The sequence below is a fragment of the Camelus dromedarius genome, chromosome 6 (genome assembly GCF_036321535.1).
Source record: "Camelus dromedarius isolate mCamDro1 chromosome 6, mCamDro1.pat, whole genome shotgun sequence".
Classification (NCBI taxonomy): domain Eukaryota; kingdom Metazoa; phylum Chordata; class Mammalia; order Artiodactyla; family Camelidae; genus Camelus; species Camelus dromedarius.
This window is the reverse complement of record NC_087441.1, coordinates 62,059-84,765: the sequence shown is the minus strand read 5'-3', so window position 1 is coordinate 84,765 and position 22,707 is coordinate 62,059. Positions and strand designations below refer to the sequence as shown.

Here is a 22,707-nt window from a genome sequence, read left to right as displayed (position 1 = left end):
TGCACTTAGGTGCTCCTATATTGGGTGCGTATATATTAATTAATGTAATATCCTCATCTTATATTACTCTTTTAATCATTATAAAATGTCCTTCTTTATCTTTCTTTATGGCCTTTGTTTTAAAGTCTATTTTGTCTGAAATCAGTACTGCTACACCTGCTTTTTTGGCTTTTCCATTTGCATGGAATATCCTTTTCCATCCTTTCACTCTCAATCTATATGTGTCCTTCTCCCTAAAGTGGGTCTCTTGTATGCAGCATATTGAAGGTTCTTGCTTTATTATCCAGTCTGCCACTCTACATCTTTTGATTGGAGCATTTAGTCCATTAGCATTTACAGTAATTAATGATAGATGTGTGTTTGTTGCCATTTTGAACTTATTTTTGCAGTTGATTTGGTATTTCCTCTTTGTTCCTTTCTTCTTCCTTTTGTGGTTTGGTAATTTTTCTTTGTATTATCTTGGATTTTATTTAGTTTTTGTGACTCCCTTGTAAGTTTTTGGCTTGTGGTTACCCTTTTTTGTAAGTCTGTTAACCCATTACTATAACTGTTTGTATTAAACAGATAGTAATATAATCTCAAACCCATCCTACTGAGAACAAAAATTTTTTAAAAGAGAAAAAAAAAAAAAAACCCCTCTGTATTTTCTTGCTTCCGTCTCTCACTCTTAATGATTTAGATGTCTTCTTTTACAATTTTGTGTTCTATTTGTAATTCATGGGTAGTTATCCCCTTTCCAGTTATGAGTTTCTCATTTTTGTAGCATCCTGCTGCTTTTCTATTTAGAGCAGACCTGTCAGTATTTCTTTTAGCATGGGTTTAGTGTTGCTAAACTCTTTTAGTTTTTGCTTGTCTGTGAAATTCTTTATCTCTCCTTCTATTTAAAGGATAGCCTTGATGGATAAAGTATCCTAGGATGAATCTTTTTTCATTTAGGACTTTGGATATATCTTGCCACTCCCTTCTGGCCTGTAGTGTTTGTGTAGAGAAATTAGCTGAGAGCCTTATGAGGGGTTCCCTTGTAACTCACTCTTTGTTTTTCTTTTTCTGCCTTTAGGATCATTTCTTTATCCTTGAATCTGGCCATCTTGACTGTGATATGTGTTGGTATGGGTCTGTTTGGGTTCTTCCTGTTTGGGACCCTCTGAGCTTCCTGTCCTTGGATATCTGATTCCTTCTTTAGATTTGGGAAGTTTCAGTCATGATTTCTTCAAATACCTTTTCAATCCCCTTTGATCTTTCTTCCCCTTCTGGGACCCCTATTATGTGTAGATTGGCATGCTTTATATTATCCCATAGTTCCCTTATATTGTTTTCATTGTTTTTTATTTGTTTTTCTCTCAGCAGTTATAATTGGGTGCTTTCTGTTGTCCAGTCTCCTAGGTCACTTATTCATTCCTCTGTATTATGTAGCCTGCTTTGTACTGCCTTTAGATCAGCTCTCATCTCAGCAAATGAGTTTACCGGTTCTACTTGGCTCTTCTTTATAGCTTCAATTTCATTTTTGACATATTTTATATCTCTAAACACTATCTCTTTTAGTTCCTTCAGTACTTTGATCACTCCTTTTTTGAAATCTTGATCTAGTAGGCCATCAGTGTCTATTTCATTGATCATTCCTTCAGGGGATTTCTCTTGCTTTTTTAATTGGGAATGGTTCCTCTGTTTCTTCATATTACTCATATCTCTCTGGCACTGTGGCTTAAGGAATATCAGTTATCTATTATGGTCCTTAAGGAGTTTATTTATTTATCTATCTAAAGCCTATGCAGGAATAAAACTTTAAAAAAAAAGAGAAAGAATTTTAAATGAATGGAGGAAAAAAAGGTTTGAAAACAGTGTATAATCAATAATAGGAGAGCAAGTTGAAGCAGAATAGCAATTGAGTTGAGATGTCTTTTAAAAACCTTAAAAAAAGGAGAAAAGATCAGAAAACAATATTTGAAACCTGTGTATAATCAATAACAGGAGATCAAAACCAAGGGAAATAAAAATGAAATGATGTGGATTTTTAAAAATAATAATAATTTTAAAATTTTAAAAGAAAAATTTTAAAGGGATTAAAACTGTAAACATATAAGATTGTTTAAAAAGTAAAGATTAAAAAGGTAATAGAAAATAGAACAGATATAAAAAAGATTTTTTTTAAAAAAAGGATGTGTTCTGGACACTGTGCACTCTTAATGATTTTATCAAGAAGTCTCTGTCTTCACCCTGTTTCGTGAACTCAGCTTGCTGTTTCCAGAGGCCCTCCATTGGTGACGTCTTCTGTGCTGCTCCCAGTGCCTGTCGGCAAGCAGATCACACCCCCTCCCAACACTGCGGTCAGGTGCTGCTCTCCTTTGCGGTGGGTGGGTCACTCCCCCTCCCAATGCCACAGTCAGATGCTGCTCTGGTGAGGTAGGTAGGCAGATCGCGACCCCTCTCAGCACTGCAGTCAAGTGCTATGCTCCTGCCAGGAAGGTGGGTGGCCGCCTGCCCTCTCCCAGCGCCGGTCACTCCCCTGCTCTGTGCAGCTGCCCACTCTGCCTTGGGTTGGCACTCCATAGGCGGGCTTGGGGAAGACTGCAGAACAGCACCACCCCTGCTCCGTGCCAAAACTCAGCTCCTTGTTTGTCTTGGCGGCACAGGTTCTCTGAAAGATCCTATCTGCCTGGGGCTGTAAACAAGTCTCAGTCCTGCCTAGGAGGTTGCGGAGCCCCAGGTGTGGATTCAGGTCTCGGCCCCGCCCTGCCCGTGCTCTGAGCACAGGAGGACATGGAGGCTGTGGCTGCACCCTGCCTGTCTTCTCCTGAGAAACGCCAGTAATGGCACCGCGGGTCTGAGGAGACAAAGGCTACGGCGCCCCTCCCTCCAGGGCACACCAGCAGTGTTGCTTTGCTTTTGTTTTTCCTGTAGTTTATGGGGGGCCCAGGTTTTTCTGCTCTGTATCCCCTCCCAGCCATGATGCACAGCACCCTATAGTCCCCTGGGGCTGCCTCAGTGCAGCTGCCCCCGTCCTCCGCCCAGCTTGGATGGCCTGTCCCAGCCCCAGCTGCTGGCTCGCATCTCAGGCTGGGTGTTGCAGGGACACTTTGTGCCCGTTTAACTTAGTTCTGTCGGTCAAAGGGTGCTCCATACAAATCAGAGCCTCAGAGGCTCCCCCTCCATCCCGCTGACCTCTCCGTTGGAGAAGGGGAGACCCAGCGAACGAGCACTAGTCCTCCTTTGCTGCTCCCTCCCCGCGGGACCGGTCCTGCACTGTTTTGCTATTTCTTCTTTCTTTTTTCCTTTTCCCCTACCAGATTCGTCGCATCTTTGTCTTTTGAAGAGGGCAATGTTCTACTGGAGTTCAGCAGGTGCTCTGGTTGGCTGGGTGGGTCTGTGGATATGAGTTTTGGTGTATTTGTGGGAGAGGGTGAGCTACGAGTGTCCTTCTACTCCACCATCTTGGTCCCTTCTGCCTGAATACTGATTCTTAATCCCAGTTCTGCCACCAGTCGGCTGCCTAGACAAGCCCTACAAGTTTCTCCATTTCCAAAGAAATTCTGTATTTTGATGTTTTTCTCCCCAAACTATGACCAGTCCTGCCTCTCTTCTGTTCTCTTTCTTTCTCCCCTGCTCCACCCCTACACACCCAGGAACTCCACTATAGATTACAATTTTTTGGTTTATCTCTGCCAGTATAGATTAGGACCAGTTTTGCTGGGTTTATCTCCTGTTCTTTCCACTTTGACAGGAGGATGAACTGAGACTTAGAGTGTAGCAAGGCAACCCTCCTTCCAGGTTAAGAAACAGGGTTTGCCTTTAGTCTCAGGGCTCACTCTCAGGAGCTCAGCAAGGTGCTCAGGGAGGACTTGGCCAGCAACCTGCTTCTTTATGGAACACCAGATCCCCAGCTGCAGGATGGCTAGCTGGACAAGCCAACACTGCCATCCGGTGGCCTCGGGAAGAGGGGCCTGCAGATCTGACAGCCATGGCTCCCTGGACTGCAGCCAGCTCCTCTTCCAGACCCACAGCTCCCAGCAGAGCCTCTCCTGTGGTGTCTCACTGCAGAGCAGACATAGGATGTAGGTCTGCTCCAGGACAGAGGGTGTGCGACCACACTCCAGGTCACCTCCTCTTCCCGAGTCAGCCCTGTAGATACCAACCCATGCCCCGTGTCATTCATTGAATGGAGATTTCCCTGCTATAGAAAAAATCTTTTTCAAAGACAATTACAAGCTCCAAGGAGCCACTCAGACCAGGGAGAGCTAGTCTCGTGGTGCAGGAGAGAGAGGAACAGAGGCCTTCAGGACAGAAGCTGGCATCTGCTCGGAGGGTGATGAAGGCAGGGGTGAGCAGGGCCTCTCCCTCCGCTAGTTGCACCCAGAGTCACCACAGATATCATGAGCCCCTCCCTGCCCAGGAAAGAAAACAAGCCCCAGGTGTCAACAGACACCCCCCGGCAGACAGTTCTCTCATACCCTCAGTCGGCAGGAGGTGAGGAGGTGGCTCTTGTACCCCTGCTCTGCCTGCCTCTGGGCTCCCCTACAGGCCAAACTATCCGTGGACACAGCTGCCACCTCCCCGTGGAGCAGGGGCCTAAAGGTCCTTCCCACGTCTAAGTGTGGGCTGCAGCTGCCAGCTCAGGAAGGGACTGGCAGGTGGAGGTGAGGCGGCCGTTTTGCTTTGTGCCCACCTGGTGGGCTGGTGGTGCCTCCAGCTCCTGCCAGACTCTCTGTGGCTTCTCCACAGCTACTGTGTGTGAGTGCTTGGCCCAACCCCTTGTACATCACTGAAGTGGGAGGTCTGGTGTCCAGGTCCTCACGCCCCAGTTCACAGGTTCTGTCTGTCTGTGTCCCCACTTCACAACTGCCAGGGCTGCACTGTGGACTCTCGGCTCCAGCACTAAACACACACAAACCAGCTAACTAACTCCTCTTAGTTATATGAGGTCAGAACTTCCATAAATCCCTCATTATGTCTCCTAGGGATTGTTCCTCTGATTGAGCCTGTCTGAAGAGGAGTTAAGGGAGTTTTCAAATTGTATGTGTCACCTGGGTATTTCTTTTTAATGCAATGTTCATGTCCCAGCCCAGATACTAGGACAGTATATCTGAGGTGAGCCCAGGAGTTAGTTTTTAACAAGTACTCTGCGTAATTCTGATGTAGGGGATCCCCCCAGTCCTTTTGAAAGTCACAAATAGAGGGACTAGGAGACCCTGGAGTCAGAAAGCCTGTCTTTGAAAGGCTTTCCCAGGTAACAGGCACAGAAAAGCAGGGGGAAGCTGTCAGGGTGATAACAGATGTTTTGGTAATAGACCATTTTCCTACTAAATTGTTCATATTCCTCCAAGTAGGCTTGCACAGTCACTGTCTCAGCCTGATTTGCCTGTCCCTAGTGAGAGCAGGGAATGTGGCTGTGTGTGAAACACGGAGGGAGGCCCAGGCTCAGCTGAGCCAGCACAACCCTTCGGCAGCCCCACCGAGCAGACTACAGGGAAGCATTTGTGCTGTAAGAGGAAACACAAACATCTACACAGCCTTCCAACTCAGCGTGTGACACTGACAAAGTGTAGGCACTCTTTTCCCCAAGTTTCTAACACTGTCAGATCCCTTCAATTCCTTTCATCCTGTGCTGCAGGCAGGATGTCAATCAAATCTATTCAGAAAGTGTCAGCATAACGGCAGCTTTCTAATCAGAACCTTAAAGGCTGGCTAACTGTAAAAGTAAATTATACTTCTAACCTATCAAGTGCAAAAAGGCTATCTTGTCCAGGTGAGGACTGTGACTGAACCGTTTATAAAAGCCACCCCAACTCCTGGAGTCAGAGGTAGCTCTAGACGGACCCACATCCAGCACCGCTGGACAAGGTGGTGTGGACACAGGCCTCAGAGGAGACCACATTCAAGGTCTAGAGGAATATTAGATTTAAACAGTTTGTACCTGAAGGTGGGGAAAAAAATCATGCTGTAGAATTCCCTTGAAACCTTGGGAAGTGAAGAATTTACAGAAAATTTTAGACAAACAATTTATATAATTTTAAGTAGTGAAAAATTGAATCCCAATCAACAGAAAATCCTTTGAAAAAAAAAGATGTATCTATAGCTTATATGATCATAATGGTTAATTTCACATCAACTTTACTGGACCCCAAGATGCCCAAGTATTTGGCTAAATCTTATTTCTGGGTGTCTGTGGTTTCTGGGTGAGATCAGCACTTGAACTGGTCCAAGTAAGGAGGCTGCCTTCCCCTGTGGGTGGGCATCACCCAGTCTGTTGGGGGCCTGAGAGAACCAGCAGCAGAAGGGACCACTTGTTCTCTCCCCGTTGGGCTTGGACAGCAGTCTCCTCCTGTCCTTGGGGACAGGGCCTCCCGCCGCTGGTTCTCCTGGTCCCAGGCCTTCGCACTTGGACTGGAATTTACACCACTGCCTTTCCCGGGTCTTGAGGTTGCTGACAACAGGTAATAGGACTTGTCAGCCCCCAGTCACGTGAGTCAGCTACTCCCAATAAATCTCTCTATATCCTATTATGTTTCTCTGGAGAACTGATGCAATGAAGATGGCAAACGTGTATTTTGGATGGGATGCTAGGAAACAAGCTGCTGGAAAACAAGCTGCTAGACAACAAGCAGCTAGAAAAGAAGCCACTCCTAAATTTCCATGAGCTTAAAATACTACATTCACACTTGCTTGCTTAAAATGCATATGCTTGCTTTAATGTTTTGCACAGTAGATGATCTATAGCACGTATTACGCTAAAGAAAATGTGTGGTGAGCAATCCTGACATTGACCATGAGGGCAAGAAGAAGGGCAGATAATTCCTTAGGGTGAAACAATGGATGGTCTTGGGAAGCCAGCTCGTCCATTAACAGAACTTCGTTCTGGCATGAAAGCATGCTGTTGAACCCAGGGGAAGTATTTGCTATCTTGAGATGTCCCGGAGGCAATGACAGGATAGACTCAGAGATTTTGCATACTCCCAGGAGGGTGATTGTTTCTGGAAGGGATGGGCCTGAAATTAATCAGTTAACCAGCAAGCAGAACTTAGTGCTTATCACATGGAATATCTAAAGCCCCACCTCTTTGATCCCATTTTTTCTGAGCTGTATACTCCTAATAAATATGTCGACCAGGCTTTCGGGGCTCTAGATCCACGAGATCTTGAGTCCCCTGGTCCCATCTTTGCTCTTTACTTTGTCTCTTTGTTTCCTAAGTCTTGCGTCGCCCGTCCTCAGACACAGTCCCGAGCTGCGCTGGATGCAGCAATGGGATAGTCTAGTTTCCAGATATGATGCTATAAGAGAAATATGAATGAGATCTCACCATTGTCTCCTGGGCGCCTGTGGCAGTAGTCAATAAATTTTTGTAGAACAAAATTTAAAATGTGTATCTACTAAGGGGTTTTGATAATTCAAATTCTTAACAGAAGGCCAACAGTAAAATTCCATTTTTGTTAGGACACAAATCATATCCCTAGATAATATATAATTTGACTTGTTCAACATCAAGAAAATTACTCCAGTATTATATGTAATGGAGTTAAACCGTATTTAATACTTCTAAGACAAAAACTTTAGCTCTATCAAAATTTGGGTCTCGATTTGAAATTCCTAAAGTGTTTATAAAAATTATCCCAGATTTCTGGCTAAGGCCAATTCAAAGGCTATTTGCTTTTACAATTTTCATCTTTTCTGGTTGATTTAAAGATTTTCCTCCAAAACAGTCATTCCAGATTGCTTAACAATCCCAGGAATGTTAAGTCTTAACATTCTATTCAAACCCATTAATTTCCTAATAAAACAGAGATGGCTTAAAGGTAATCTGCCCTTCAAAGCAAGTTGAGTCAACTAAATACATTTCAAAGAACCCTCTTCATAACATGGGCAATCGTAAGATGATAAGCTGACCAAAGAAGTCAACTTTTCCAGATAAATTTCTTGCTCATAGATGTAAACTAAAAGAGTTTGTATCCTTAAAATACAAAAATAGCTCTAGGTAATAGAAAAATACGGGAAGAACGAACATGAAAGAAAGAGGAAATTCTACTTTCTTGTTCTGTCCTGGAAGAAGACAAGTTATAACAAAACGAGTGCTCTGAGTTTTATTTTTTAATAAAACAAAGTCCGACAGTTTCAAGCTACAAAGTTAACCAGTTTTGAACTGATCAATGTTAAGAGCACAGAAATCAGTCCTTCCTCAGAGGAACGGTCTCCTCCCGGATGCCCTCCTTGGTCACGATGCAGATCCTGAGTGCATCACCAGTGTACACGTCCCTCTCGGCAGCAGAAATGAAGACGTCTTTCACGAGCCGCATGGCTCTGTCTAAGGACAGTGGGACATGCTCCACGTTCTGCATGTTCTTAAAACCAACCTAGTGGGATGAGAAATTTGGATGAGACGTCATGTGACGATACAGAGGCGGTTCAGTCTCCCCCAATACTTTCACATGTCTCAGGATTCAGAATGAATACATCACATAAATTTAAAATGTCCCTCAACTGAAACACTTCCAGACTTTGCTGAATTCCACATACCTAACACCTGACAAATACCCACTGAGACAAAGCCCCGCTCCTGAGAAGCACATAATGGAGAGTGAATATATGTGAGCAGAGTATCCTTACAGAATGCGCTGTAACTAAGAAAAAGAGCCAGGAAAGCCCCAGGCTATCGTAACTAAATCTCCCAGGAAAAAGGCTTTGGCAGAAACCACTGGCGTAGAGGAGTGCTGAAGGGTAAGCTGGAGTCAAGGATGGAATGACACTCCAGACGGGGGCTGTGGTATGTCCAACAGCACGGAGATGGGCAGGCCCAGCACATCAAGGGTCTGGGTGGAACACAGAAAGACAGGAGACAGACTGCATACAACACAGTTTAGAAAAGCAAGGAGGATGGATTCAAGAAGTAAGCCTGTAGGCAAAAAGGATGTTAGGAAATAAAGACAATGATCCATCCAGGCAAGATTCCATACAGGTCTGAATGTAGCCAGCAGTAACGAAAAAGGGGGCAAATTAAAAATATACTTGGAAGTTAGAACACAAAATCAGGTGACACAGAAATGTTGAGATGGGGGAGAAATGTATTTTCACGATATTCAGGTAAAAACGGCAAGAGGAGATGTGCAAACATGGACCAACCGCTGCAGAGAGAAGCAACCTGGAGTCGTGAGAACAAGGAAGAAGCCGGAGCCATGGGGGTGAGTGGTCACGGCAGAACAGAGACAAGGAGGTCTCGGTGGGGCAAATCAGCCAAGCAAACTCTGCTGTGGTTCCCGGGAAAGCCCTGATCTCTTGGCTCCCCTCAGTCAATGAGGAGAACATGGAGGGAAGCACTTCGTGTTCATGCCGCCAGCACCGGGACGCAGTCTTGTTACCTGGTTGTCGAGCAGGGGCTGCAGCATGGCACTGGCTGAGCCTCCAGCCTTGAAGGAGTCTCTCTGGTAGGACCCCACTGGGTCAAAGCTGTACACAGCTCCCTTCCCTTAAAAAAGAGAACAGTCCCCATAAGGATGTGTCCGCATCACAGTGTCTTCCCAGAGGAGCTTCATGCTCCCTTCAAGCCAGCACCACCGACTACCACCTGTGGCTCCCAGTATGCACGTGGCCTCACAAGTCCTGCTCCAAGTTCTGCACCAAACTCCACAACATTCCTAAAAACTAACAGGTGCACTTCTAGTACAGACACGAGTTTAAGACTTTCCTAAGTGTTAAACATGAGACGTTGCAGAAAAACTTCCTGTGTTTTTAAACTAGTAGGCACACTCCTTACCATCAGCACCATAAAAAAATCAGTTTAATGAAGGAGAAATTTCAGAGAAACACAAATGTCACATGTAAAAGATTAGTTTTGCCACAAATGTCACATGTAATAAATTAGTTTTGCCTAAAAATCTGCTCTGCACTACCAGGATGAAGAATTATTGTATTTTTGTGGGTAAGAAAAACAAAATCCGAGCCCACTCATTCTTAACGTGGCAGTTACAAACAACTGTCAGCAGATGGATAAATGGGCTCGCAGGCTCTCCTGAAGTGAGCAGACTGTCATGCCACTTTCTGATAAGGAATCTGGTGGCAGGATCTATCAAAAGGTAAAAGTACGTACCCTGTGACCCAGTAATGATTTCACTTGCAGAATTAAGATTTACCTATAAGAACGCTTACATAAACACACCAAGCAGTATGTACAAGATCATTTCTACAGCTCTTACAAGAGGAACAATTTACAAGCAACCTAAAATCCATTAACAGAAAATAGTAAGTCCACACAGCAATGTACAGCCTAGGAAGAGGAAAGTGGGACCAGGGGACACTTGCAGGACAATGTAAAATAAAAGAGCTCTGTACTATGTACAGCACAATCTCATTTTCATGTAAAGGCACTAAGTAAACAGTACACATGTTTATATAAGTACACAAAAAGTGAAAAGATCAGTAAATGGCATGAATCTTAATAGATAAAGTTATTTTCTTCATCAAAATAATTCTTAAAAAGTGCAATGATGTCAAAATGAAAAATAAAACCAGACAAGTCCTAGGAAAAAACAGGTAAGCCTTGGAAGAGGGAGGCCTTCCTAACAAAGTCAGACATCAATGCCCTAAGGACACGACTGACAGGTTTGCATGAAACTCAGAACTTCTGTGTAGCCAAAGATACCTCCCAAAATGCAAGAGACCAACAACACCCTTGGGAGGCACCTACCACATGTGTTTTAGAGGGCTGACACAGCTGTTCTCACAGATCAGTAAGAGAGAGAGACTAACCTGCAAATGAGGCAATAAGCAAAGTTAACACACGGGGCAACCTCCAGAGGAGAAATGAAAAGGGCAGTAAACATGAAGATGCCCAACCTCCATAAGCAAAAAACACATTCAAATTAAAATAACAAAGTATTTACTGGGCAAAGACCTTTAAGTGTGTTAAAATACTGATACCGGTTAGGATGCAAAACAAACAGAGGTGCTTGCACCCCTGCTGGAAGGGTGCAGGACCACCCTTTATGAAGGATGAGGACGTGGTGAATGCTAAACAGATGATGTTCTCTGACCCAGAAACTCAACTTCTGAGAATGTCCTCCAGGGAGATAAGCACATAAGAGTGTGTGTGTAAGGATGTTCATCATCTTGTTTACATCAGGAAAACCCGGGAGGAGCCTGAATGACCCCAGAGGACCGTGGGCAAAGCATGGGGCAGCTACACCTAACCGTCTGCCGTGTGTCTATTCATGAGCACAAGCCCGTCTCCATGCCAGCACACCCACCGTACGATCCTGGAGAAATGTGCGCACTCAGGTAGTGCACAAGTACGTGTGAAAAGCAGTTATCTGAAAGCATGTTCACCAGACGTTTAACAGTAATTACTTCTAGGACAGGGTTTGGGGGGACCTTTTATCTTTGTATCTTCTAATACTATTCAACACTCCTACAAGTATTATTGTTTTCATTACAGAAAAACTAAAGCCACTATTAACCTGGGGGAAAAAATTTTAAGAGGACATGACTGCCACTGGAGAGTCAAAGGTCAAAGCAGACAGCTGCTGATCCAGTGCCCTGAAGGTCTCAATGAGGAGCACAGCCCACCGCCACCAACACAAAAGACATCAGCAGAGGCTCAGGACTTGGAGGCACCAGGCTCAGGCACGGGGAAAAGGCAGGCACAAAAACAGAAGTGTTGGATGGGAAGTTGATATGCCACTCCAGGGCAGACCTTTATGATCAGATTTTGATACATCACTCTTCAATATGAATGGTTAGCCAAAAATCAAATGAAATCTGAAGGAAGCCTCCAACCATAGAAGGCGACAGCCAGAAATAAATAAACAAGACAAAAAAAGTAATCTGATAAAATGCAGAGAACACAGGAACATTTCAAAGGAAGCACAAAAAAAATCTAACAATGACAGGAAAGTTAAGAAAAAAATAAGGAAGCTAGAAAATAAGAAAAAGCTCTTGGAAATTAATGATGGCATAAATGGAAAGAATTCAGTAAACAAGGCACTAAAGTTGAGGACATCTTCAGAGCAGAACAAAAAACCAACAAGTGGACAGTATGTAGGGAGAAGAATCAGAAACTACAGGATTATAACCCAGGTGGTTGTGGAGAAGGTGGGGGCTGGGCGAGGAGGAGGAGAGGCAAGAAGGTGGAGAAAGAGAAAGTAAGTAAGACTTTGGATGAAGAGTCTCCCTGTAACCGTTCAGAACACCAGGATAAAGAAAACACTCTAAAGGCAAAGTCTCAGAAAAGGTCTCCTGATTTCTTTTTTCCAGAAATTTCTCAGGAGATGCACACCACCAAAGAAATAAACAAAGAAATAAACCAAGAAAGAGGTTAGTGTGGATGGAAGAGCTGAAGACCACCTTGGGGAACAGAAAAAGCAGACAGGACTGCTTTATTACATACATAAATTCCTCCAAGAAATACTAACTTAAAGAACAATCAAAGCAAACCAGACAAAATTAGAAAAGACGGTTAGAAACGCCTGAGAGAGGAAACCACCAGAACAAGCAGCAGTGTCATCACGTGGAAATCAAAGAACAGAGCTCTGAAGTCAAACAGATCTGAACCCAAACCTTATTAGCTCTGTCATTTAGTTCATGTGAGGTTTCCCAAATCAATCTCTCAGAAAAACTCAAAGGACGTTGCCTGAAATCCACTGGTCGCTATTAGGAATGGTGCTAAAATCTGAATTTATTAACCTGACATTAAAGTCAGACATAATTGAAGTCAAAACAGGCACTGGATGTGTCCAACATGCTGGGTTAGGCAAGATAATCTGTGGCTAGAATGTAATTACCTGGATTAAGGGTAGTTAAGTTCTATTCATCATTTCTGTGCTTTTATATTTTCTCTTAGTTTACAAGTTTGAAGTCTGAGAAAACTGTGTCAACCTAATTTGTGTACCCATAAACCATAGTAGGTAAAATGATCTGAATACTCCCAGAGGTCACATACAGGGGTCGCAGTTGAAAGGGAGGGAGAGCAAACAAAAAAACCCATGGAACAGAAATGGACAGGAGTAAAAGCTAAAGAGAGGAGATGAAAAGAACCCGATTCCTTCCTACCTGGAAATCTTCCCTTTCAAAAAGATAGACTTACTTCAACGTTGTCCTCACCCAGACTTTTCTGTAACTTTTTACAATGGACTATTCTAACTGGTGGCACAGATCTGTCCTAGGAGATTGTATTTGGTTTTTGGAAGCAACTAAAAGTCAACTTAAATCAGACCTGGTGAAAAACATTGCTGCCCTTGCTGGGTAACACAGCTTTGGATCAAAACCAGGATGGAAACATCAAGTAACAAGACTGATTTTCTTAGACCTCCTGGTCTGACTCTGACAGAAAATCCAAGCGGTGTTTCAAAAACGTTCCAAAAACACTGGTGGAAATGCATTTCTTCTAACACAGTATTTAAAAAAAAAAAAAAAAAACCCAAAACCTCTGAAGTCAAATATATTTGTTAATAAATTTTTTATTACTTAGAATCATACTTAGGTCAAACTTCTCCAAGTCAGATTTCTTTCTATAAGATTAAAATGCTAGTTATCTACTGTTGAACTCATGCAAGATCTTGAGAAAAGAATAAAATAAATGACTGCTCATTCACTATTAAAGCCTAATGCACCCCTTGCTGTGTCTTTGGATGATACTTTATTTCCCTTTTAGCTTCAGTTTCGTCACTGCTTTAATTGTGAGAAAATGAGGCTGTTGGGCAGAAGGGTATCTGTGGTTCTTTCCAACTCCAGAAGAAACACAACATCCCCAAGATACCACCCCCTTCATTTCCCAGAAAGAATCAATTCTACCTTCTTCGTCGAGCCCCCCGATGATGTTGTAAACATAGTACGGAAAGAAGCGCCTTGAGTAGAGGATTGTGGACAGCATTGCAGCGATTGCCCCGGTGGTCATGGCCTTGTTATTGGAATGCTGATACATCTGCAACGAGCAACGAAAACAACAGGCACACAGAGGCCGAATATACTACAACAATGAACAGTAAAGTAAAAAGAAAAGCCTATCTTGATGCAATGGGAAAGGATGCCTGTTTCCTTCAACCACACGCACAACACTACTAAAATAAAATGATAGTTTACTATGTACTATCATTCTGGGGGCTACAAACATCTCTAAGGGAAAGAATGCTAAGTCCGCCTTCAGCTCTCTGGTTTAAAGACTATTTTCCATGTCATCCTTATCTCAGGCACTGCAAATTCAAGAGCAAATACACAAACGGCACATGAGGCACCCTGGACAGGATGTTCCAAATCCAGCTCTCCACTGTGCATCTAGACTGTGTTCAGCAAAGTACAGCCCGTGGGTCAAAGTCAACCCACCACTTGTTTCTAAAGATAAAGTTTTATTGAAACACAGCCCTGTTCACTCATTCCATATTGTCTATGTTTGCTTTTGCATTACGAAGGTGAAGTTGAATAGCTGCCTTGGATCAAACGGTCCATAAAGCTGAAAATATTTACTATGCTGACCCCTGATTAGACTCAGATGTAAGTCCCTCTCACTTTTTTCCAGAGCAGGGGTCTGTGAGAACAGAATGGGTGAGGTCAGCACCCTCACTCTGCACGAGTCTAGTATAAGGCAGTGGTCCTGCTCCTTGAAGCATCTACATTGAAGAACATGGTATCCAAAATAGAATCTTAGTGATTTCCAATACCAGATTTACTACATCCTTGGGAATCCTAAATTATCCAATAAAATAAATTTAAGGTCACCAATTTCTTTGTCAGTCACATAGCAAACATCTCTAAAGAGAAACCTAAGAAGTACTATAAAATCAAACATGACAATTAAAATACTGAATTAAGATTAGAAATGAGCTACTTGGACAAATAGGTATATAGAAACATTTTTTTTCCAAGGTTATAAAAAAATTCTTAATTTCATTTCATTTTAAAACCAAGCACCAACATTACTCACCTCATCATTTATACAATAATGTATGAAAGAAAAATTCCAAGGATTGTGCATTAAGTTGAACTCACTTCTACTTGTTTTATTAACAAAACATTACTGTCCACGTCATGTTTATTTTCATCCTCTAAAGTCCACTAATAAAGTATGCATTAGGGGTCATATAAAAATGTCAATAAATGTAAGTCACTCAAGCTTTCAACATAAATAAAGACTTACCATTTAAACAAATTCACTATATACTCCAGTGAGATCACTCTTAAGTATAAATGATCTTAAGGGTTATTCACAAATAGGCAAAACAGACCATGACCAACCCTGCTAACTTTGTTATGTACCAGCTGGACTTAACCAACACCCTACAAAATTAAATAAGTAAACTAAGGGCACATAATGTCGATACTGTGAATATCATCAAAAGTAAATCAAAAAAATTTCACTAGGCTATAGCTGTTTAAGAAACAGAGCTATGTTTCTGAATATTGACGTATGGTGACTGAGAATCCTACTCCGATCCTATACTGTCACCAACTAAGAAGAGTGTGGTCACTGGTTTTATTACAGGTAAAACCCACTTCAATACAGTCCAAGTTACTCCTAGTCTATTCTCCCAGAAACTATCTGAAGCAAACACAGCTTAACATGGACAGGCAGTAACAGAACTCCAGACATGCCTGTGTTTTAATCAAGTCAGTGATCCTAGTTCCTCATGCCTCCCCAGCTCCCACAAGACATGCAGGCAGTGACAGTGTCAGCCCCATGAAACTGCAAAATAGGTTAGTCTAACTCTCTCTGCTTCCTGACTGTACCCCTTTGCTCTCTCACCCCATCCACCCCGTGTCCACTCTCCTTCCTCAGCTGGCTATCAACTACAGCCTGCTGCGGGGTTAGATTGCCCCTCTAGTCCAGACCGCTGGCTTGGTTCCTTCCTATTCTCGCTCACGCTAAGAGTGCAGTGCTGTGAAAAGGGACAGCATGTCAGCTCATAGCATTCAGAACTAAGCCCCAGTCTAAAAGCTTGCCTTCTCTGCAGAAACTGATTTGTTTTACAGGGAAGCATTATCTTCAGAAGAAACCCTCCCAGTCTACCTCATAAAGGGTAGAGAACCCTCTACATTGTACCTATATTTTAACAATTGGGACCTGCTGTAGTTTCACACTATCCTATTTTGACGATGCTGTATACCAACACCATCTCATTTCTAGGACAGGGTATAATTCCACCTGCTAAACTAGTTCTTCTCCAGCTTTTGAAGCAAGAGTCACGATGTAGGTACAAAAGAATTTACCTTCAGTCTTGCTTCAATAATCTTTGTCAGGGTGAGACAGTCTCCATGAAAACCACTGCATCCAATGACTGTTCTGTCTGTTCTGTAAAAAAAACACATTTCAGGAAACTAGTTGGTCTGACAGTGAAGCAAAACACATCTTGGGTAATGGGGGTAAAACTCCCATTCCCATTACTGTAATGGGACACCCAGTTAGCCCTTTGCAGGGGGTGGGGGGAGTGGTCTGTATGCTGACATCTCACACCTTACCTCAAATGAGGGTAGCTGATTTAAATATGATACAACCCAATGTCCACACAGTAAAGTTTCATGAATTGACCACATAAAAAAATTAAAACTGTTATTAAAATATAATGAACAAAGGTTTTTAAAAAAGAACTAAGAAAATATATTTGTAGTACACATGACCAAAGTCTAATTTTAATTTCCTCATTCTACAAATGAGTCCTACAAATGCAGAAAGCATTAACAACACAGTGGGTCATGGGATGTGATGCTCAGCATGGTGACTGCAGTTACTAACACTGTACTGTATATTTATAAATTGCTAAGAGAACAGATCTTATAAGTTCTCATCACAAGAAAAAAATATTGTAACTGGCTGTGGTGATAAATATTAACCACACTAATTGTGGTGATCATTCTGCAATATATACCAATATGTAGTCATATGCTCAACTCCTGAAACTATTATGTTATATGGCAATTGTACTCCAATTAAAAAAAAAAACATACGATGGAAATATGAGTAAGTTATTTGAAAGTCATAAAAAGAGACACAAATCACCATAAACATATTTAAAAACTCACTCAGGAATTCAAATCTAAGCAAGAGATGATCTCAACCTATTAGACTAATAATGCCTAATGCTGGTGAGGTTGTAGAAAATGGGTACTCTCAGATACTAAGAGAAAGTGTACATGATCTAACTTTTTAAGAGGGCCATTTGGTGGTATCTCGTAAAAACTTACATGCACATCACTTTCACTCAATAATTCCACCGCTAGTAATGTATCCAATCAATCTATCCATGCAAGTTTGCAAAGACATGCTCTACGTTCTCTCGCGTGTAAGTATACACATTATTTTTATGGCTCTCCAAAACAAAAAACACTGATTAAATTTCGGTATATCCATGTTTCAAAAATTAATTCCTAAATCTCAGTATCTATAAGGAAACGTAGACCAATCTCATCAAGAAATATTCAGCAAAGGCCATGTGACACCCTTACTTTCAGAAATGTACGAATGACACACAAATCATACTTGTCCAACTACTGGGACCACTGACGCATCTAGGGGCATCACCAGCATGTCCTGATCCACCCTACAACCAGCTGCACTGCACTGAGTTAAAGACCTCCAATCTTCTGTAAGGCTTCACTGCCTTTGCTACTGAGATGTGCTGACAATACCAACAGGGTAGGACAAAATCTGAGTTTCAAAATGCTTCTGTCAAATATCCAGGTATAGAAATGAAAAGGATCTTTCATACAAAGAATAAAGAGTAAATGCAAGTCTCAAACAGGTGGAGAAGAGGCAGGCTTGGCTCCAAGTCAGCCCCAATGGCACGTGATTGGGGCAGGCAGGCAATGCCACTGCGTATATGGCCTAGCGCTTAAGATGCATGACAGGAACACAGGCATCTCTAATGTTGTCTCTATTTCTAAACCTAAAGTATTTCATTACAAACTAAAATAGAACACTACAAAGATGAGCAGAATCTTGCACATGGATGGTGTCTATAAAATTGTTTTAAAATTTTATTTATGACATTTACTACTTTCAAATTATAAAGGTTACACCTCAGAAGAAAATAGGTAGTGTGTGTGCGCCATGAATCAGAGAAGACAAAGGGGCATCAAAAGACGGAAGTGGACAGAAAGGGAACTGGGATGATGAAGACAAAGTTCAGTTGTTCTTTAGGTTATGATGTGCGCCAGCCCTGGGCCAGGAAAGAAGACAGAACTCTCTCCTTTACCTGCTCCCTGCATCACCACAAGGCCCCGTCCAGAGGACCTGAGCCTCATCATTCCATTCCTATTACAATTCAGGTTTAACAGGCTCTTGTGAACTAACCTAGGAATTAGCCACCATTTTAAACTGTGTCCAAAAACGTTAAATACGAACCATTGCTAACCTGAAGGTGCACTTACATAATTTATGCAGACTTTTTTTTTTTTCCAGTATACATGACTTTATTTTCTTATATTTTAGAAAAAAACACAGCTAGCCCATTAAAACTGTGAGTCATGGATATAAATGCTTAGGATATGGATAAACAATGTTTCAGGTTATTTTTTTTAAAAGGTGCAGATTAAAAAAAAAATTAAACAAGGACCTACTGTATAGCACAGGAAACTATATTTAATTCCTTGCAATACGCTATAATGGAAAAGAATCTGAAAAAAAATTTATGCATATGTATAACTGAACCGCTTTGCTATACACCTGAAACTAACATTGTGAATCAACTACTTTTCAATAAAAAAAAAAAACTTAAAAAAATTTTTAAAAATTTAAGATAATGGATGCACAGAAGGATGAAAAGATATACGATAAAGTAATAATAATGAAATGCTAAGAAAATCTAGGTGATAATATATGAGTGTTTGTCACAAAATTACTCTATCTTTGTTGTATAATTGAAATTTTTCATAAGATTTGAGGTAAAAAATATTTAAGCTACCAAAAGCACTGTTGGTTCCTAAGTATAGCAAATATCATTCAGACTACATACTGAATTATTAGAAAACAATTTCCTACATTAGTATTTCCAAACAAAAATGCAAGCTAAGCTCCAAACAAGCAATCTGAAAATTCATGGAACAAATTATTTAGGAGTTGAATCTCCTGCAGCATTAAATCATCACAAGGTGCTGAGAAACATTTTTTTAGAAATATTTACTTACAATTTGTAGCATTTGGGGCTGTCCCGTGTGTGAATGGAAAACCCTTCACTCAAGCGAGTGTCAGAAGCAACAATTGAAAAATCTTCTCCAGCAATTGCCAGTACAGTACTGAGGGAAAAAGAGAGACAAAAAAAAAAAAAAAAAAATGAATGCTTCTGGGTGGTAATAACACCTCTCCCAACATGAGAATGCTCCACAGCATATCCTAAGATAAAATCCACTACATGTAAGCGAGTGCAAGGTCCAGATGGAAAAGGAAAGTTCGGGGGAAAAGATCCCTGGCCACAAGTCATCTGGAAAAAAAACATTAAGTGCTCCCTAAAAAGACACAAGCCTGAATCAAAGCAAAGTTCTCTTAGCAGAAGTTAACGGAAAAACCACTGAATGATCACCAATCATCAAAAATTAAACATCTGGGGGGAGGTAATAGCTCAGTGGTAGAGCATGTGCTTAGCATACACAAGGTCCAGAGTTCAATCCTCAGTACCTCTATTAAAAATAAGTAATTAGATAAATAAGTAAACAAACTTAACTACCTCCCCCCCAAAAAGAAAAAAAGAAAAAAAAACTTAAAAAATATTTTTTTAATTAAACATCTCCTGATACTATAAAACAGCCGAAGGCCATGGCCCTGCCCATGAGGTCAGGTGTAGGCAGTGGTACCACAACACAAGCTATCTGAGCTCAGGGAAGAGGGATTCAGTGTTTTCCATTTCTTTATATCCAAGCCCTCAGCACTCAGGAGACACCCAAATCTGCTGGAAAATGGACCAACAAAGAACAAACGTTTCTCTCTGTGGTTGTACAACTCACGCAAGCAGTCTCTGGAGGCCTAGAGCACCAGCTCTAAAAGCAGACTGTCTGGGCTCTGGGTCTGGGTCTGCTGCTTAGCGAGAGACTGCAGGTACACTGCTTAATTTTCCAAGGCCTCAATGTCCTCTTATGTAGATCAGAGATCACAACAGTAGTTACCTTATTAGGGTGTTACACAAATTAAATGAGTTAATAATTGTTAAGCCCTTGTACTAGTGCCTGAAACATAACTGGTCCTCCAGTAAAAGTCAGCTTGATCCTGTGGCACACGTATGAGGCAGCAGAGTGTAGCAGCATGTGATCACTGAGAACCTAGGCTCTGGAGTTACCTGAGACCTGTCCTTGCCAGTTAATAGCTCTGTGACCTTGGACAAATTATCCAAGTTCAAGTCGATGACATTAGCAGTTCTTGTGTTACCAGGTGACTGAGTTAAGTGACGTAATCCACATAAAGCACCCAGCACCATGCCTCACAGAATGTAACCACTGAGAAAACTTTAGCTGTAATTTTTTCTGAGGTGGGGTGGCACTACAGCTCCCAAGTAGAAAAGGATGGCATTCTAAATAACATGAACAGCGAATAAAGGAAAAGTTATTAGTCCAACAACTTAACTCAGGTGTCCCTTTCTGTGTACACAAGTGGTGTGACATAAGGCTTATGTGATGGGCAGAAATCCAACTGTAGGAAATCCCAAAGGTAAAAGTAAAGATTTTGGAATTTCTGTGAGGAACCATAAAGGTTATATGAGCAAGACTGAAAGAAGTTCCACTGGCAAAGCAGAGTTTCAGGGAGACCACTGCAGCAGTAACAATGTATGCACTACATGTGAAATAGGGGGAGAGTGTTCCATTAAGACTAACGCAATAGGAAGGCAGCAATGTGAACAGGAAGAAACAGGTAAATCCAAAAGCCAGAAACACACAAATTGTAATTACCAAAATGTGTTAGAACGTGGAAGAGCCAATTTTGACAACCAAGGTTTTAAACTGTGAGGAGCAGCATGAAGGCACAATCGTAAGGAGTCAAAGAAGTGACTGAGAGGAATGCTTAGCCTGCTGTCTGTTTTAACACCCTGAGTTACGGTGAGAGCAGAAAACCCAGGTGCAAATGTTTTATTTAAAAAGCCAGAATCGGGGGGAAAACTGGAGAAACAGATTTGGGAATATCATCCCATAAATGAGACATGTGAGAGTGCTCAGTGACAAATGTGGAGGCCAGTCACTTGGAGTTTAACCACATTTAGTCTGAACAGGAAAAGATACAGGACTAAGTCTTATTTTGCGGAAGCAAAGGCTGCCCAAGAGCCAGCAGCAATAAATATCAAAGTAATGAGTACTGAATACTGAACACCTTACAAGTCTTATACAGAACTCATGAAATGCGTTTAAAAACCCAACTTATGATATAACTACTTCATTAGCTGTCACAGGAAATATTTAAAAGAGCAATCGTAAAAGCATACATAAAGTCAGTGGCAAATGAGCTATAGAGTCAAGTCCTGGGGCTCAACTTCACACCAGCTCCATGACTAATGAAATTTCTAAGGGCCCAGGTTCATTTGTAAAACTGAGGCGTATACCACCTAGCATTCATTTATCATGAGGATTAAAAAAGATAACTGCTTTCAATTTACAAAATGCTTCTTTTTGATTCTCTCCCAAACTATGGGCAGTTAAGGAAAATAAGGAAATTTGGGTTCTAGAAGCTGAGAGGTACCCAAAGATCACACTGCCCTTTAGTGGCAGAAACAAGGCTAAAATCACAACCTTCCACTCTCTTTGCAACCAAAAACCTACATTAAAATTTCAAAACCATAAGGACCTGATTAATTAACCTGGTTATCTTAAAGGATCAACTGTTTGTTCTAATTGGATATGATTAATGCACAAAGTCTGGTTGGTAAACTATAAACACTCCTTAAATATAAAGCTTTTCATTGTTAGGAGCCCTAAACACAGTGTCTTTCCACAACTCTCCTTCTTTTAGTGTACTATCAAGGACAAGCATCATTTAAGATAAAGCCGGTAAGTAAAAAAGAAGACAACTTGAATGCAACACTCAAGAATATACGTATTCAAAGGTCCCCTTTCTGAGTATTTTTTTTTCCTCTAAACTTCCGCTAACCCTTAAAAACAAGCACTGATCTATGAAACTAAGTCCAGCCAACTAATCCTCCCTGCTATTTAAAATAAGAGAAAAGATTAAGTTGTGGATCAGCCCTTTCAGCTACAGACACAACCACATCTAACGGCACGGCCAATCAATCCTAACTCTTTAATCTCAGATACTCAACCTGCCCCTCGCCTCCTGGCGCGAGAAACTCGTCCAGGCACTAAGGAAAGGCTAGGCCCATGCTTAAAGCTCCTCCAGAGCAGATGCCAGGTCTCCGCGCCAATCTACTGTCTCACTGCAGCGAAGAGCAGGGTACGCACACTCGACGGTCCACATCTAGACCGGTGACCGGCCTGGAAGGCGAAGCCCTGAGGAACAAGACCGAACGAGCCACCGCGGAGAGGGAGGCCTGCGGGCGGCGGGGCAGCGCCGGGCGGCCGCGCCAAAAGCTTGGGCAGGGACGCAGGGGGCGAAGAGGAAGCAGCGCCCTCAGGGCTTTACCCTCCGTTGAAAGCGTAGGGCGAAAATCGCAGCTGCAGAGGGCCCGCGACGCCGTGAGGCTCCATGGCCAGGTCTCTGCCGGGTCCCGAGTACGCGGCGGCGGCGGCGGCGGACAGCATCGCACGGCTCCGCTCCTGCTGTCTCACGGCGAGAATGGCGGCCCGGCCGGGCGGAAGTTGCGTCACGTCCGG

At 42.2% G+C, this 22,707-nt stretch overlaps 1 protein-coding gene across 1 annotated transcript; it reads right to left on the bottom strand.

The window, feature by feature from the left end:
• Positions 1-8,055: 8,055 nt before the first annotated feature.
• On the bottom strand, positions 8,056-22,690 carry PSMB1 (proteasome 20S subunit beta 1). The gene is made up of 6 exons (XM_010985815.3): positions 22,517-22,690; positions 19,090-19,197; positions 16,177-16,258; positions 13,768-13,897; positions 9,342-9,448; positions 8,056-8,339 (listed from the first exon to the last, which is right to left on the bottom strand). Exons 1-6 carry the CDS (start codon positions 22,633-22,635, stop codon positions 8,154-8,156), a joined length of 732 nt encoding a protein of 243 aa, XP_010984117.1. The 5' UTR covers positions 22,636-22,690; the 3' UTR covers positions 8,056-8,153.
• Between the last annotated feature and the right edge of the window lie 17 nt (positions 22,691-22,707).

Bases quoted from the DNA above. Each gene is read 5' to 3' on its own strand.
- PSMB1 (XM_010985815.3), bottom strand. From the start codon at position 22,635: ATGCTGTCCGCCGCCGCCGCCGCCGCGTACTCGGGACCCGGCAGAGAC. The intron at 19,198-22,516 runs GTAAAGCCCTGA...TTTTTCCCTCAG, and splicing joins CCCTACGCTTTCAACGGAGG to TACTGTACTGGCAATTGCTG. The intron at 9,449-13,767 runs GTAGAATTGATT...CTCTTTTTTAAG, and splicing joins CGGGGGGCTCGACGAAGAAG to GGAAGGGAGCTGTGTACAGC.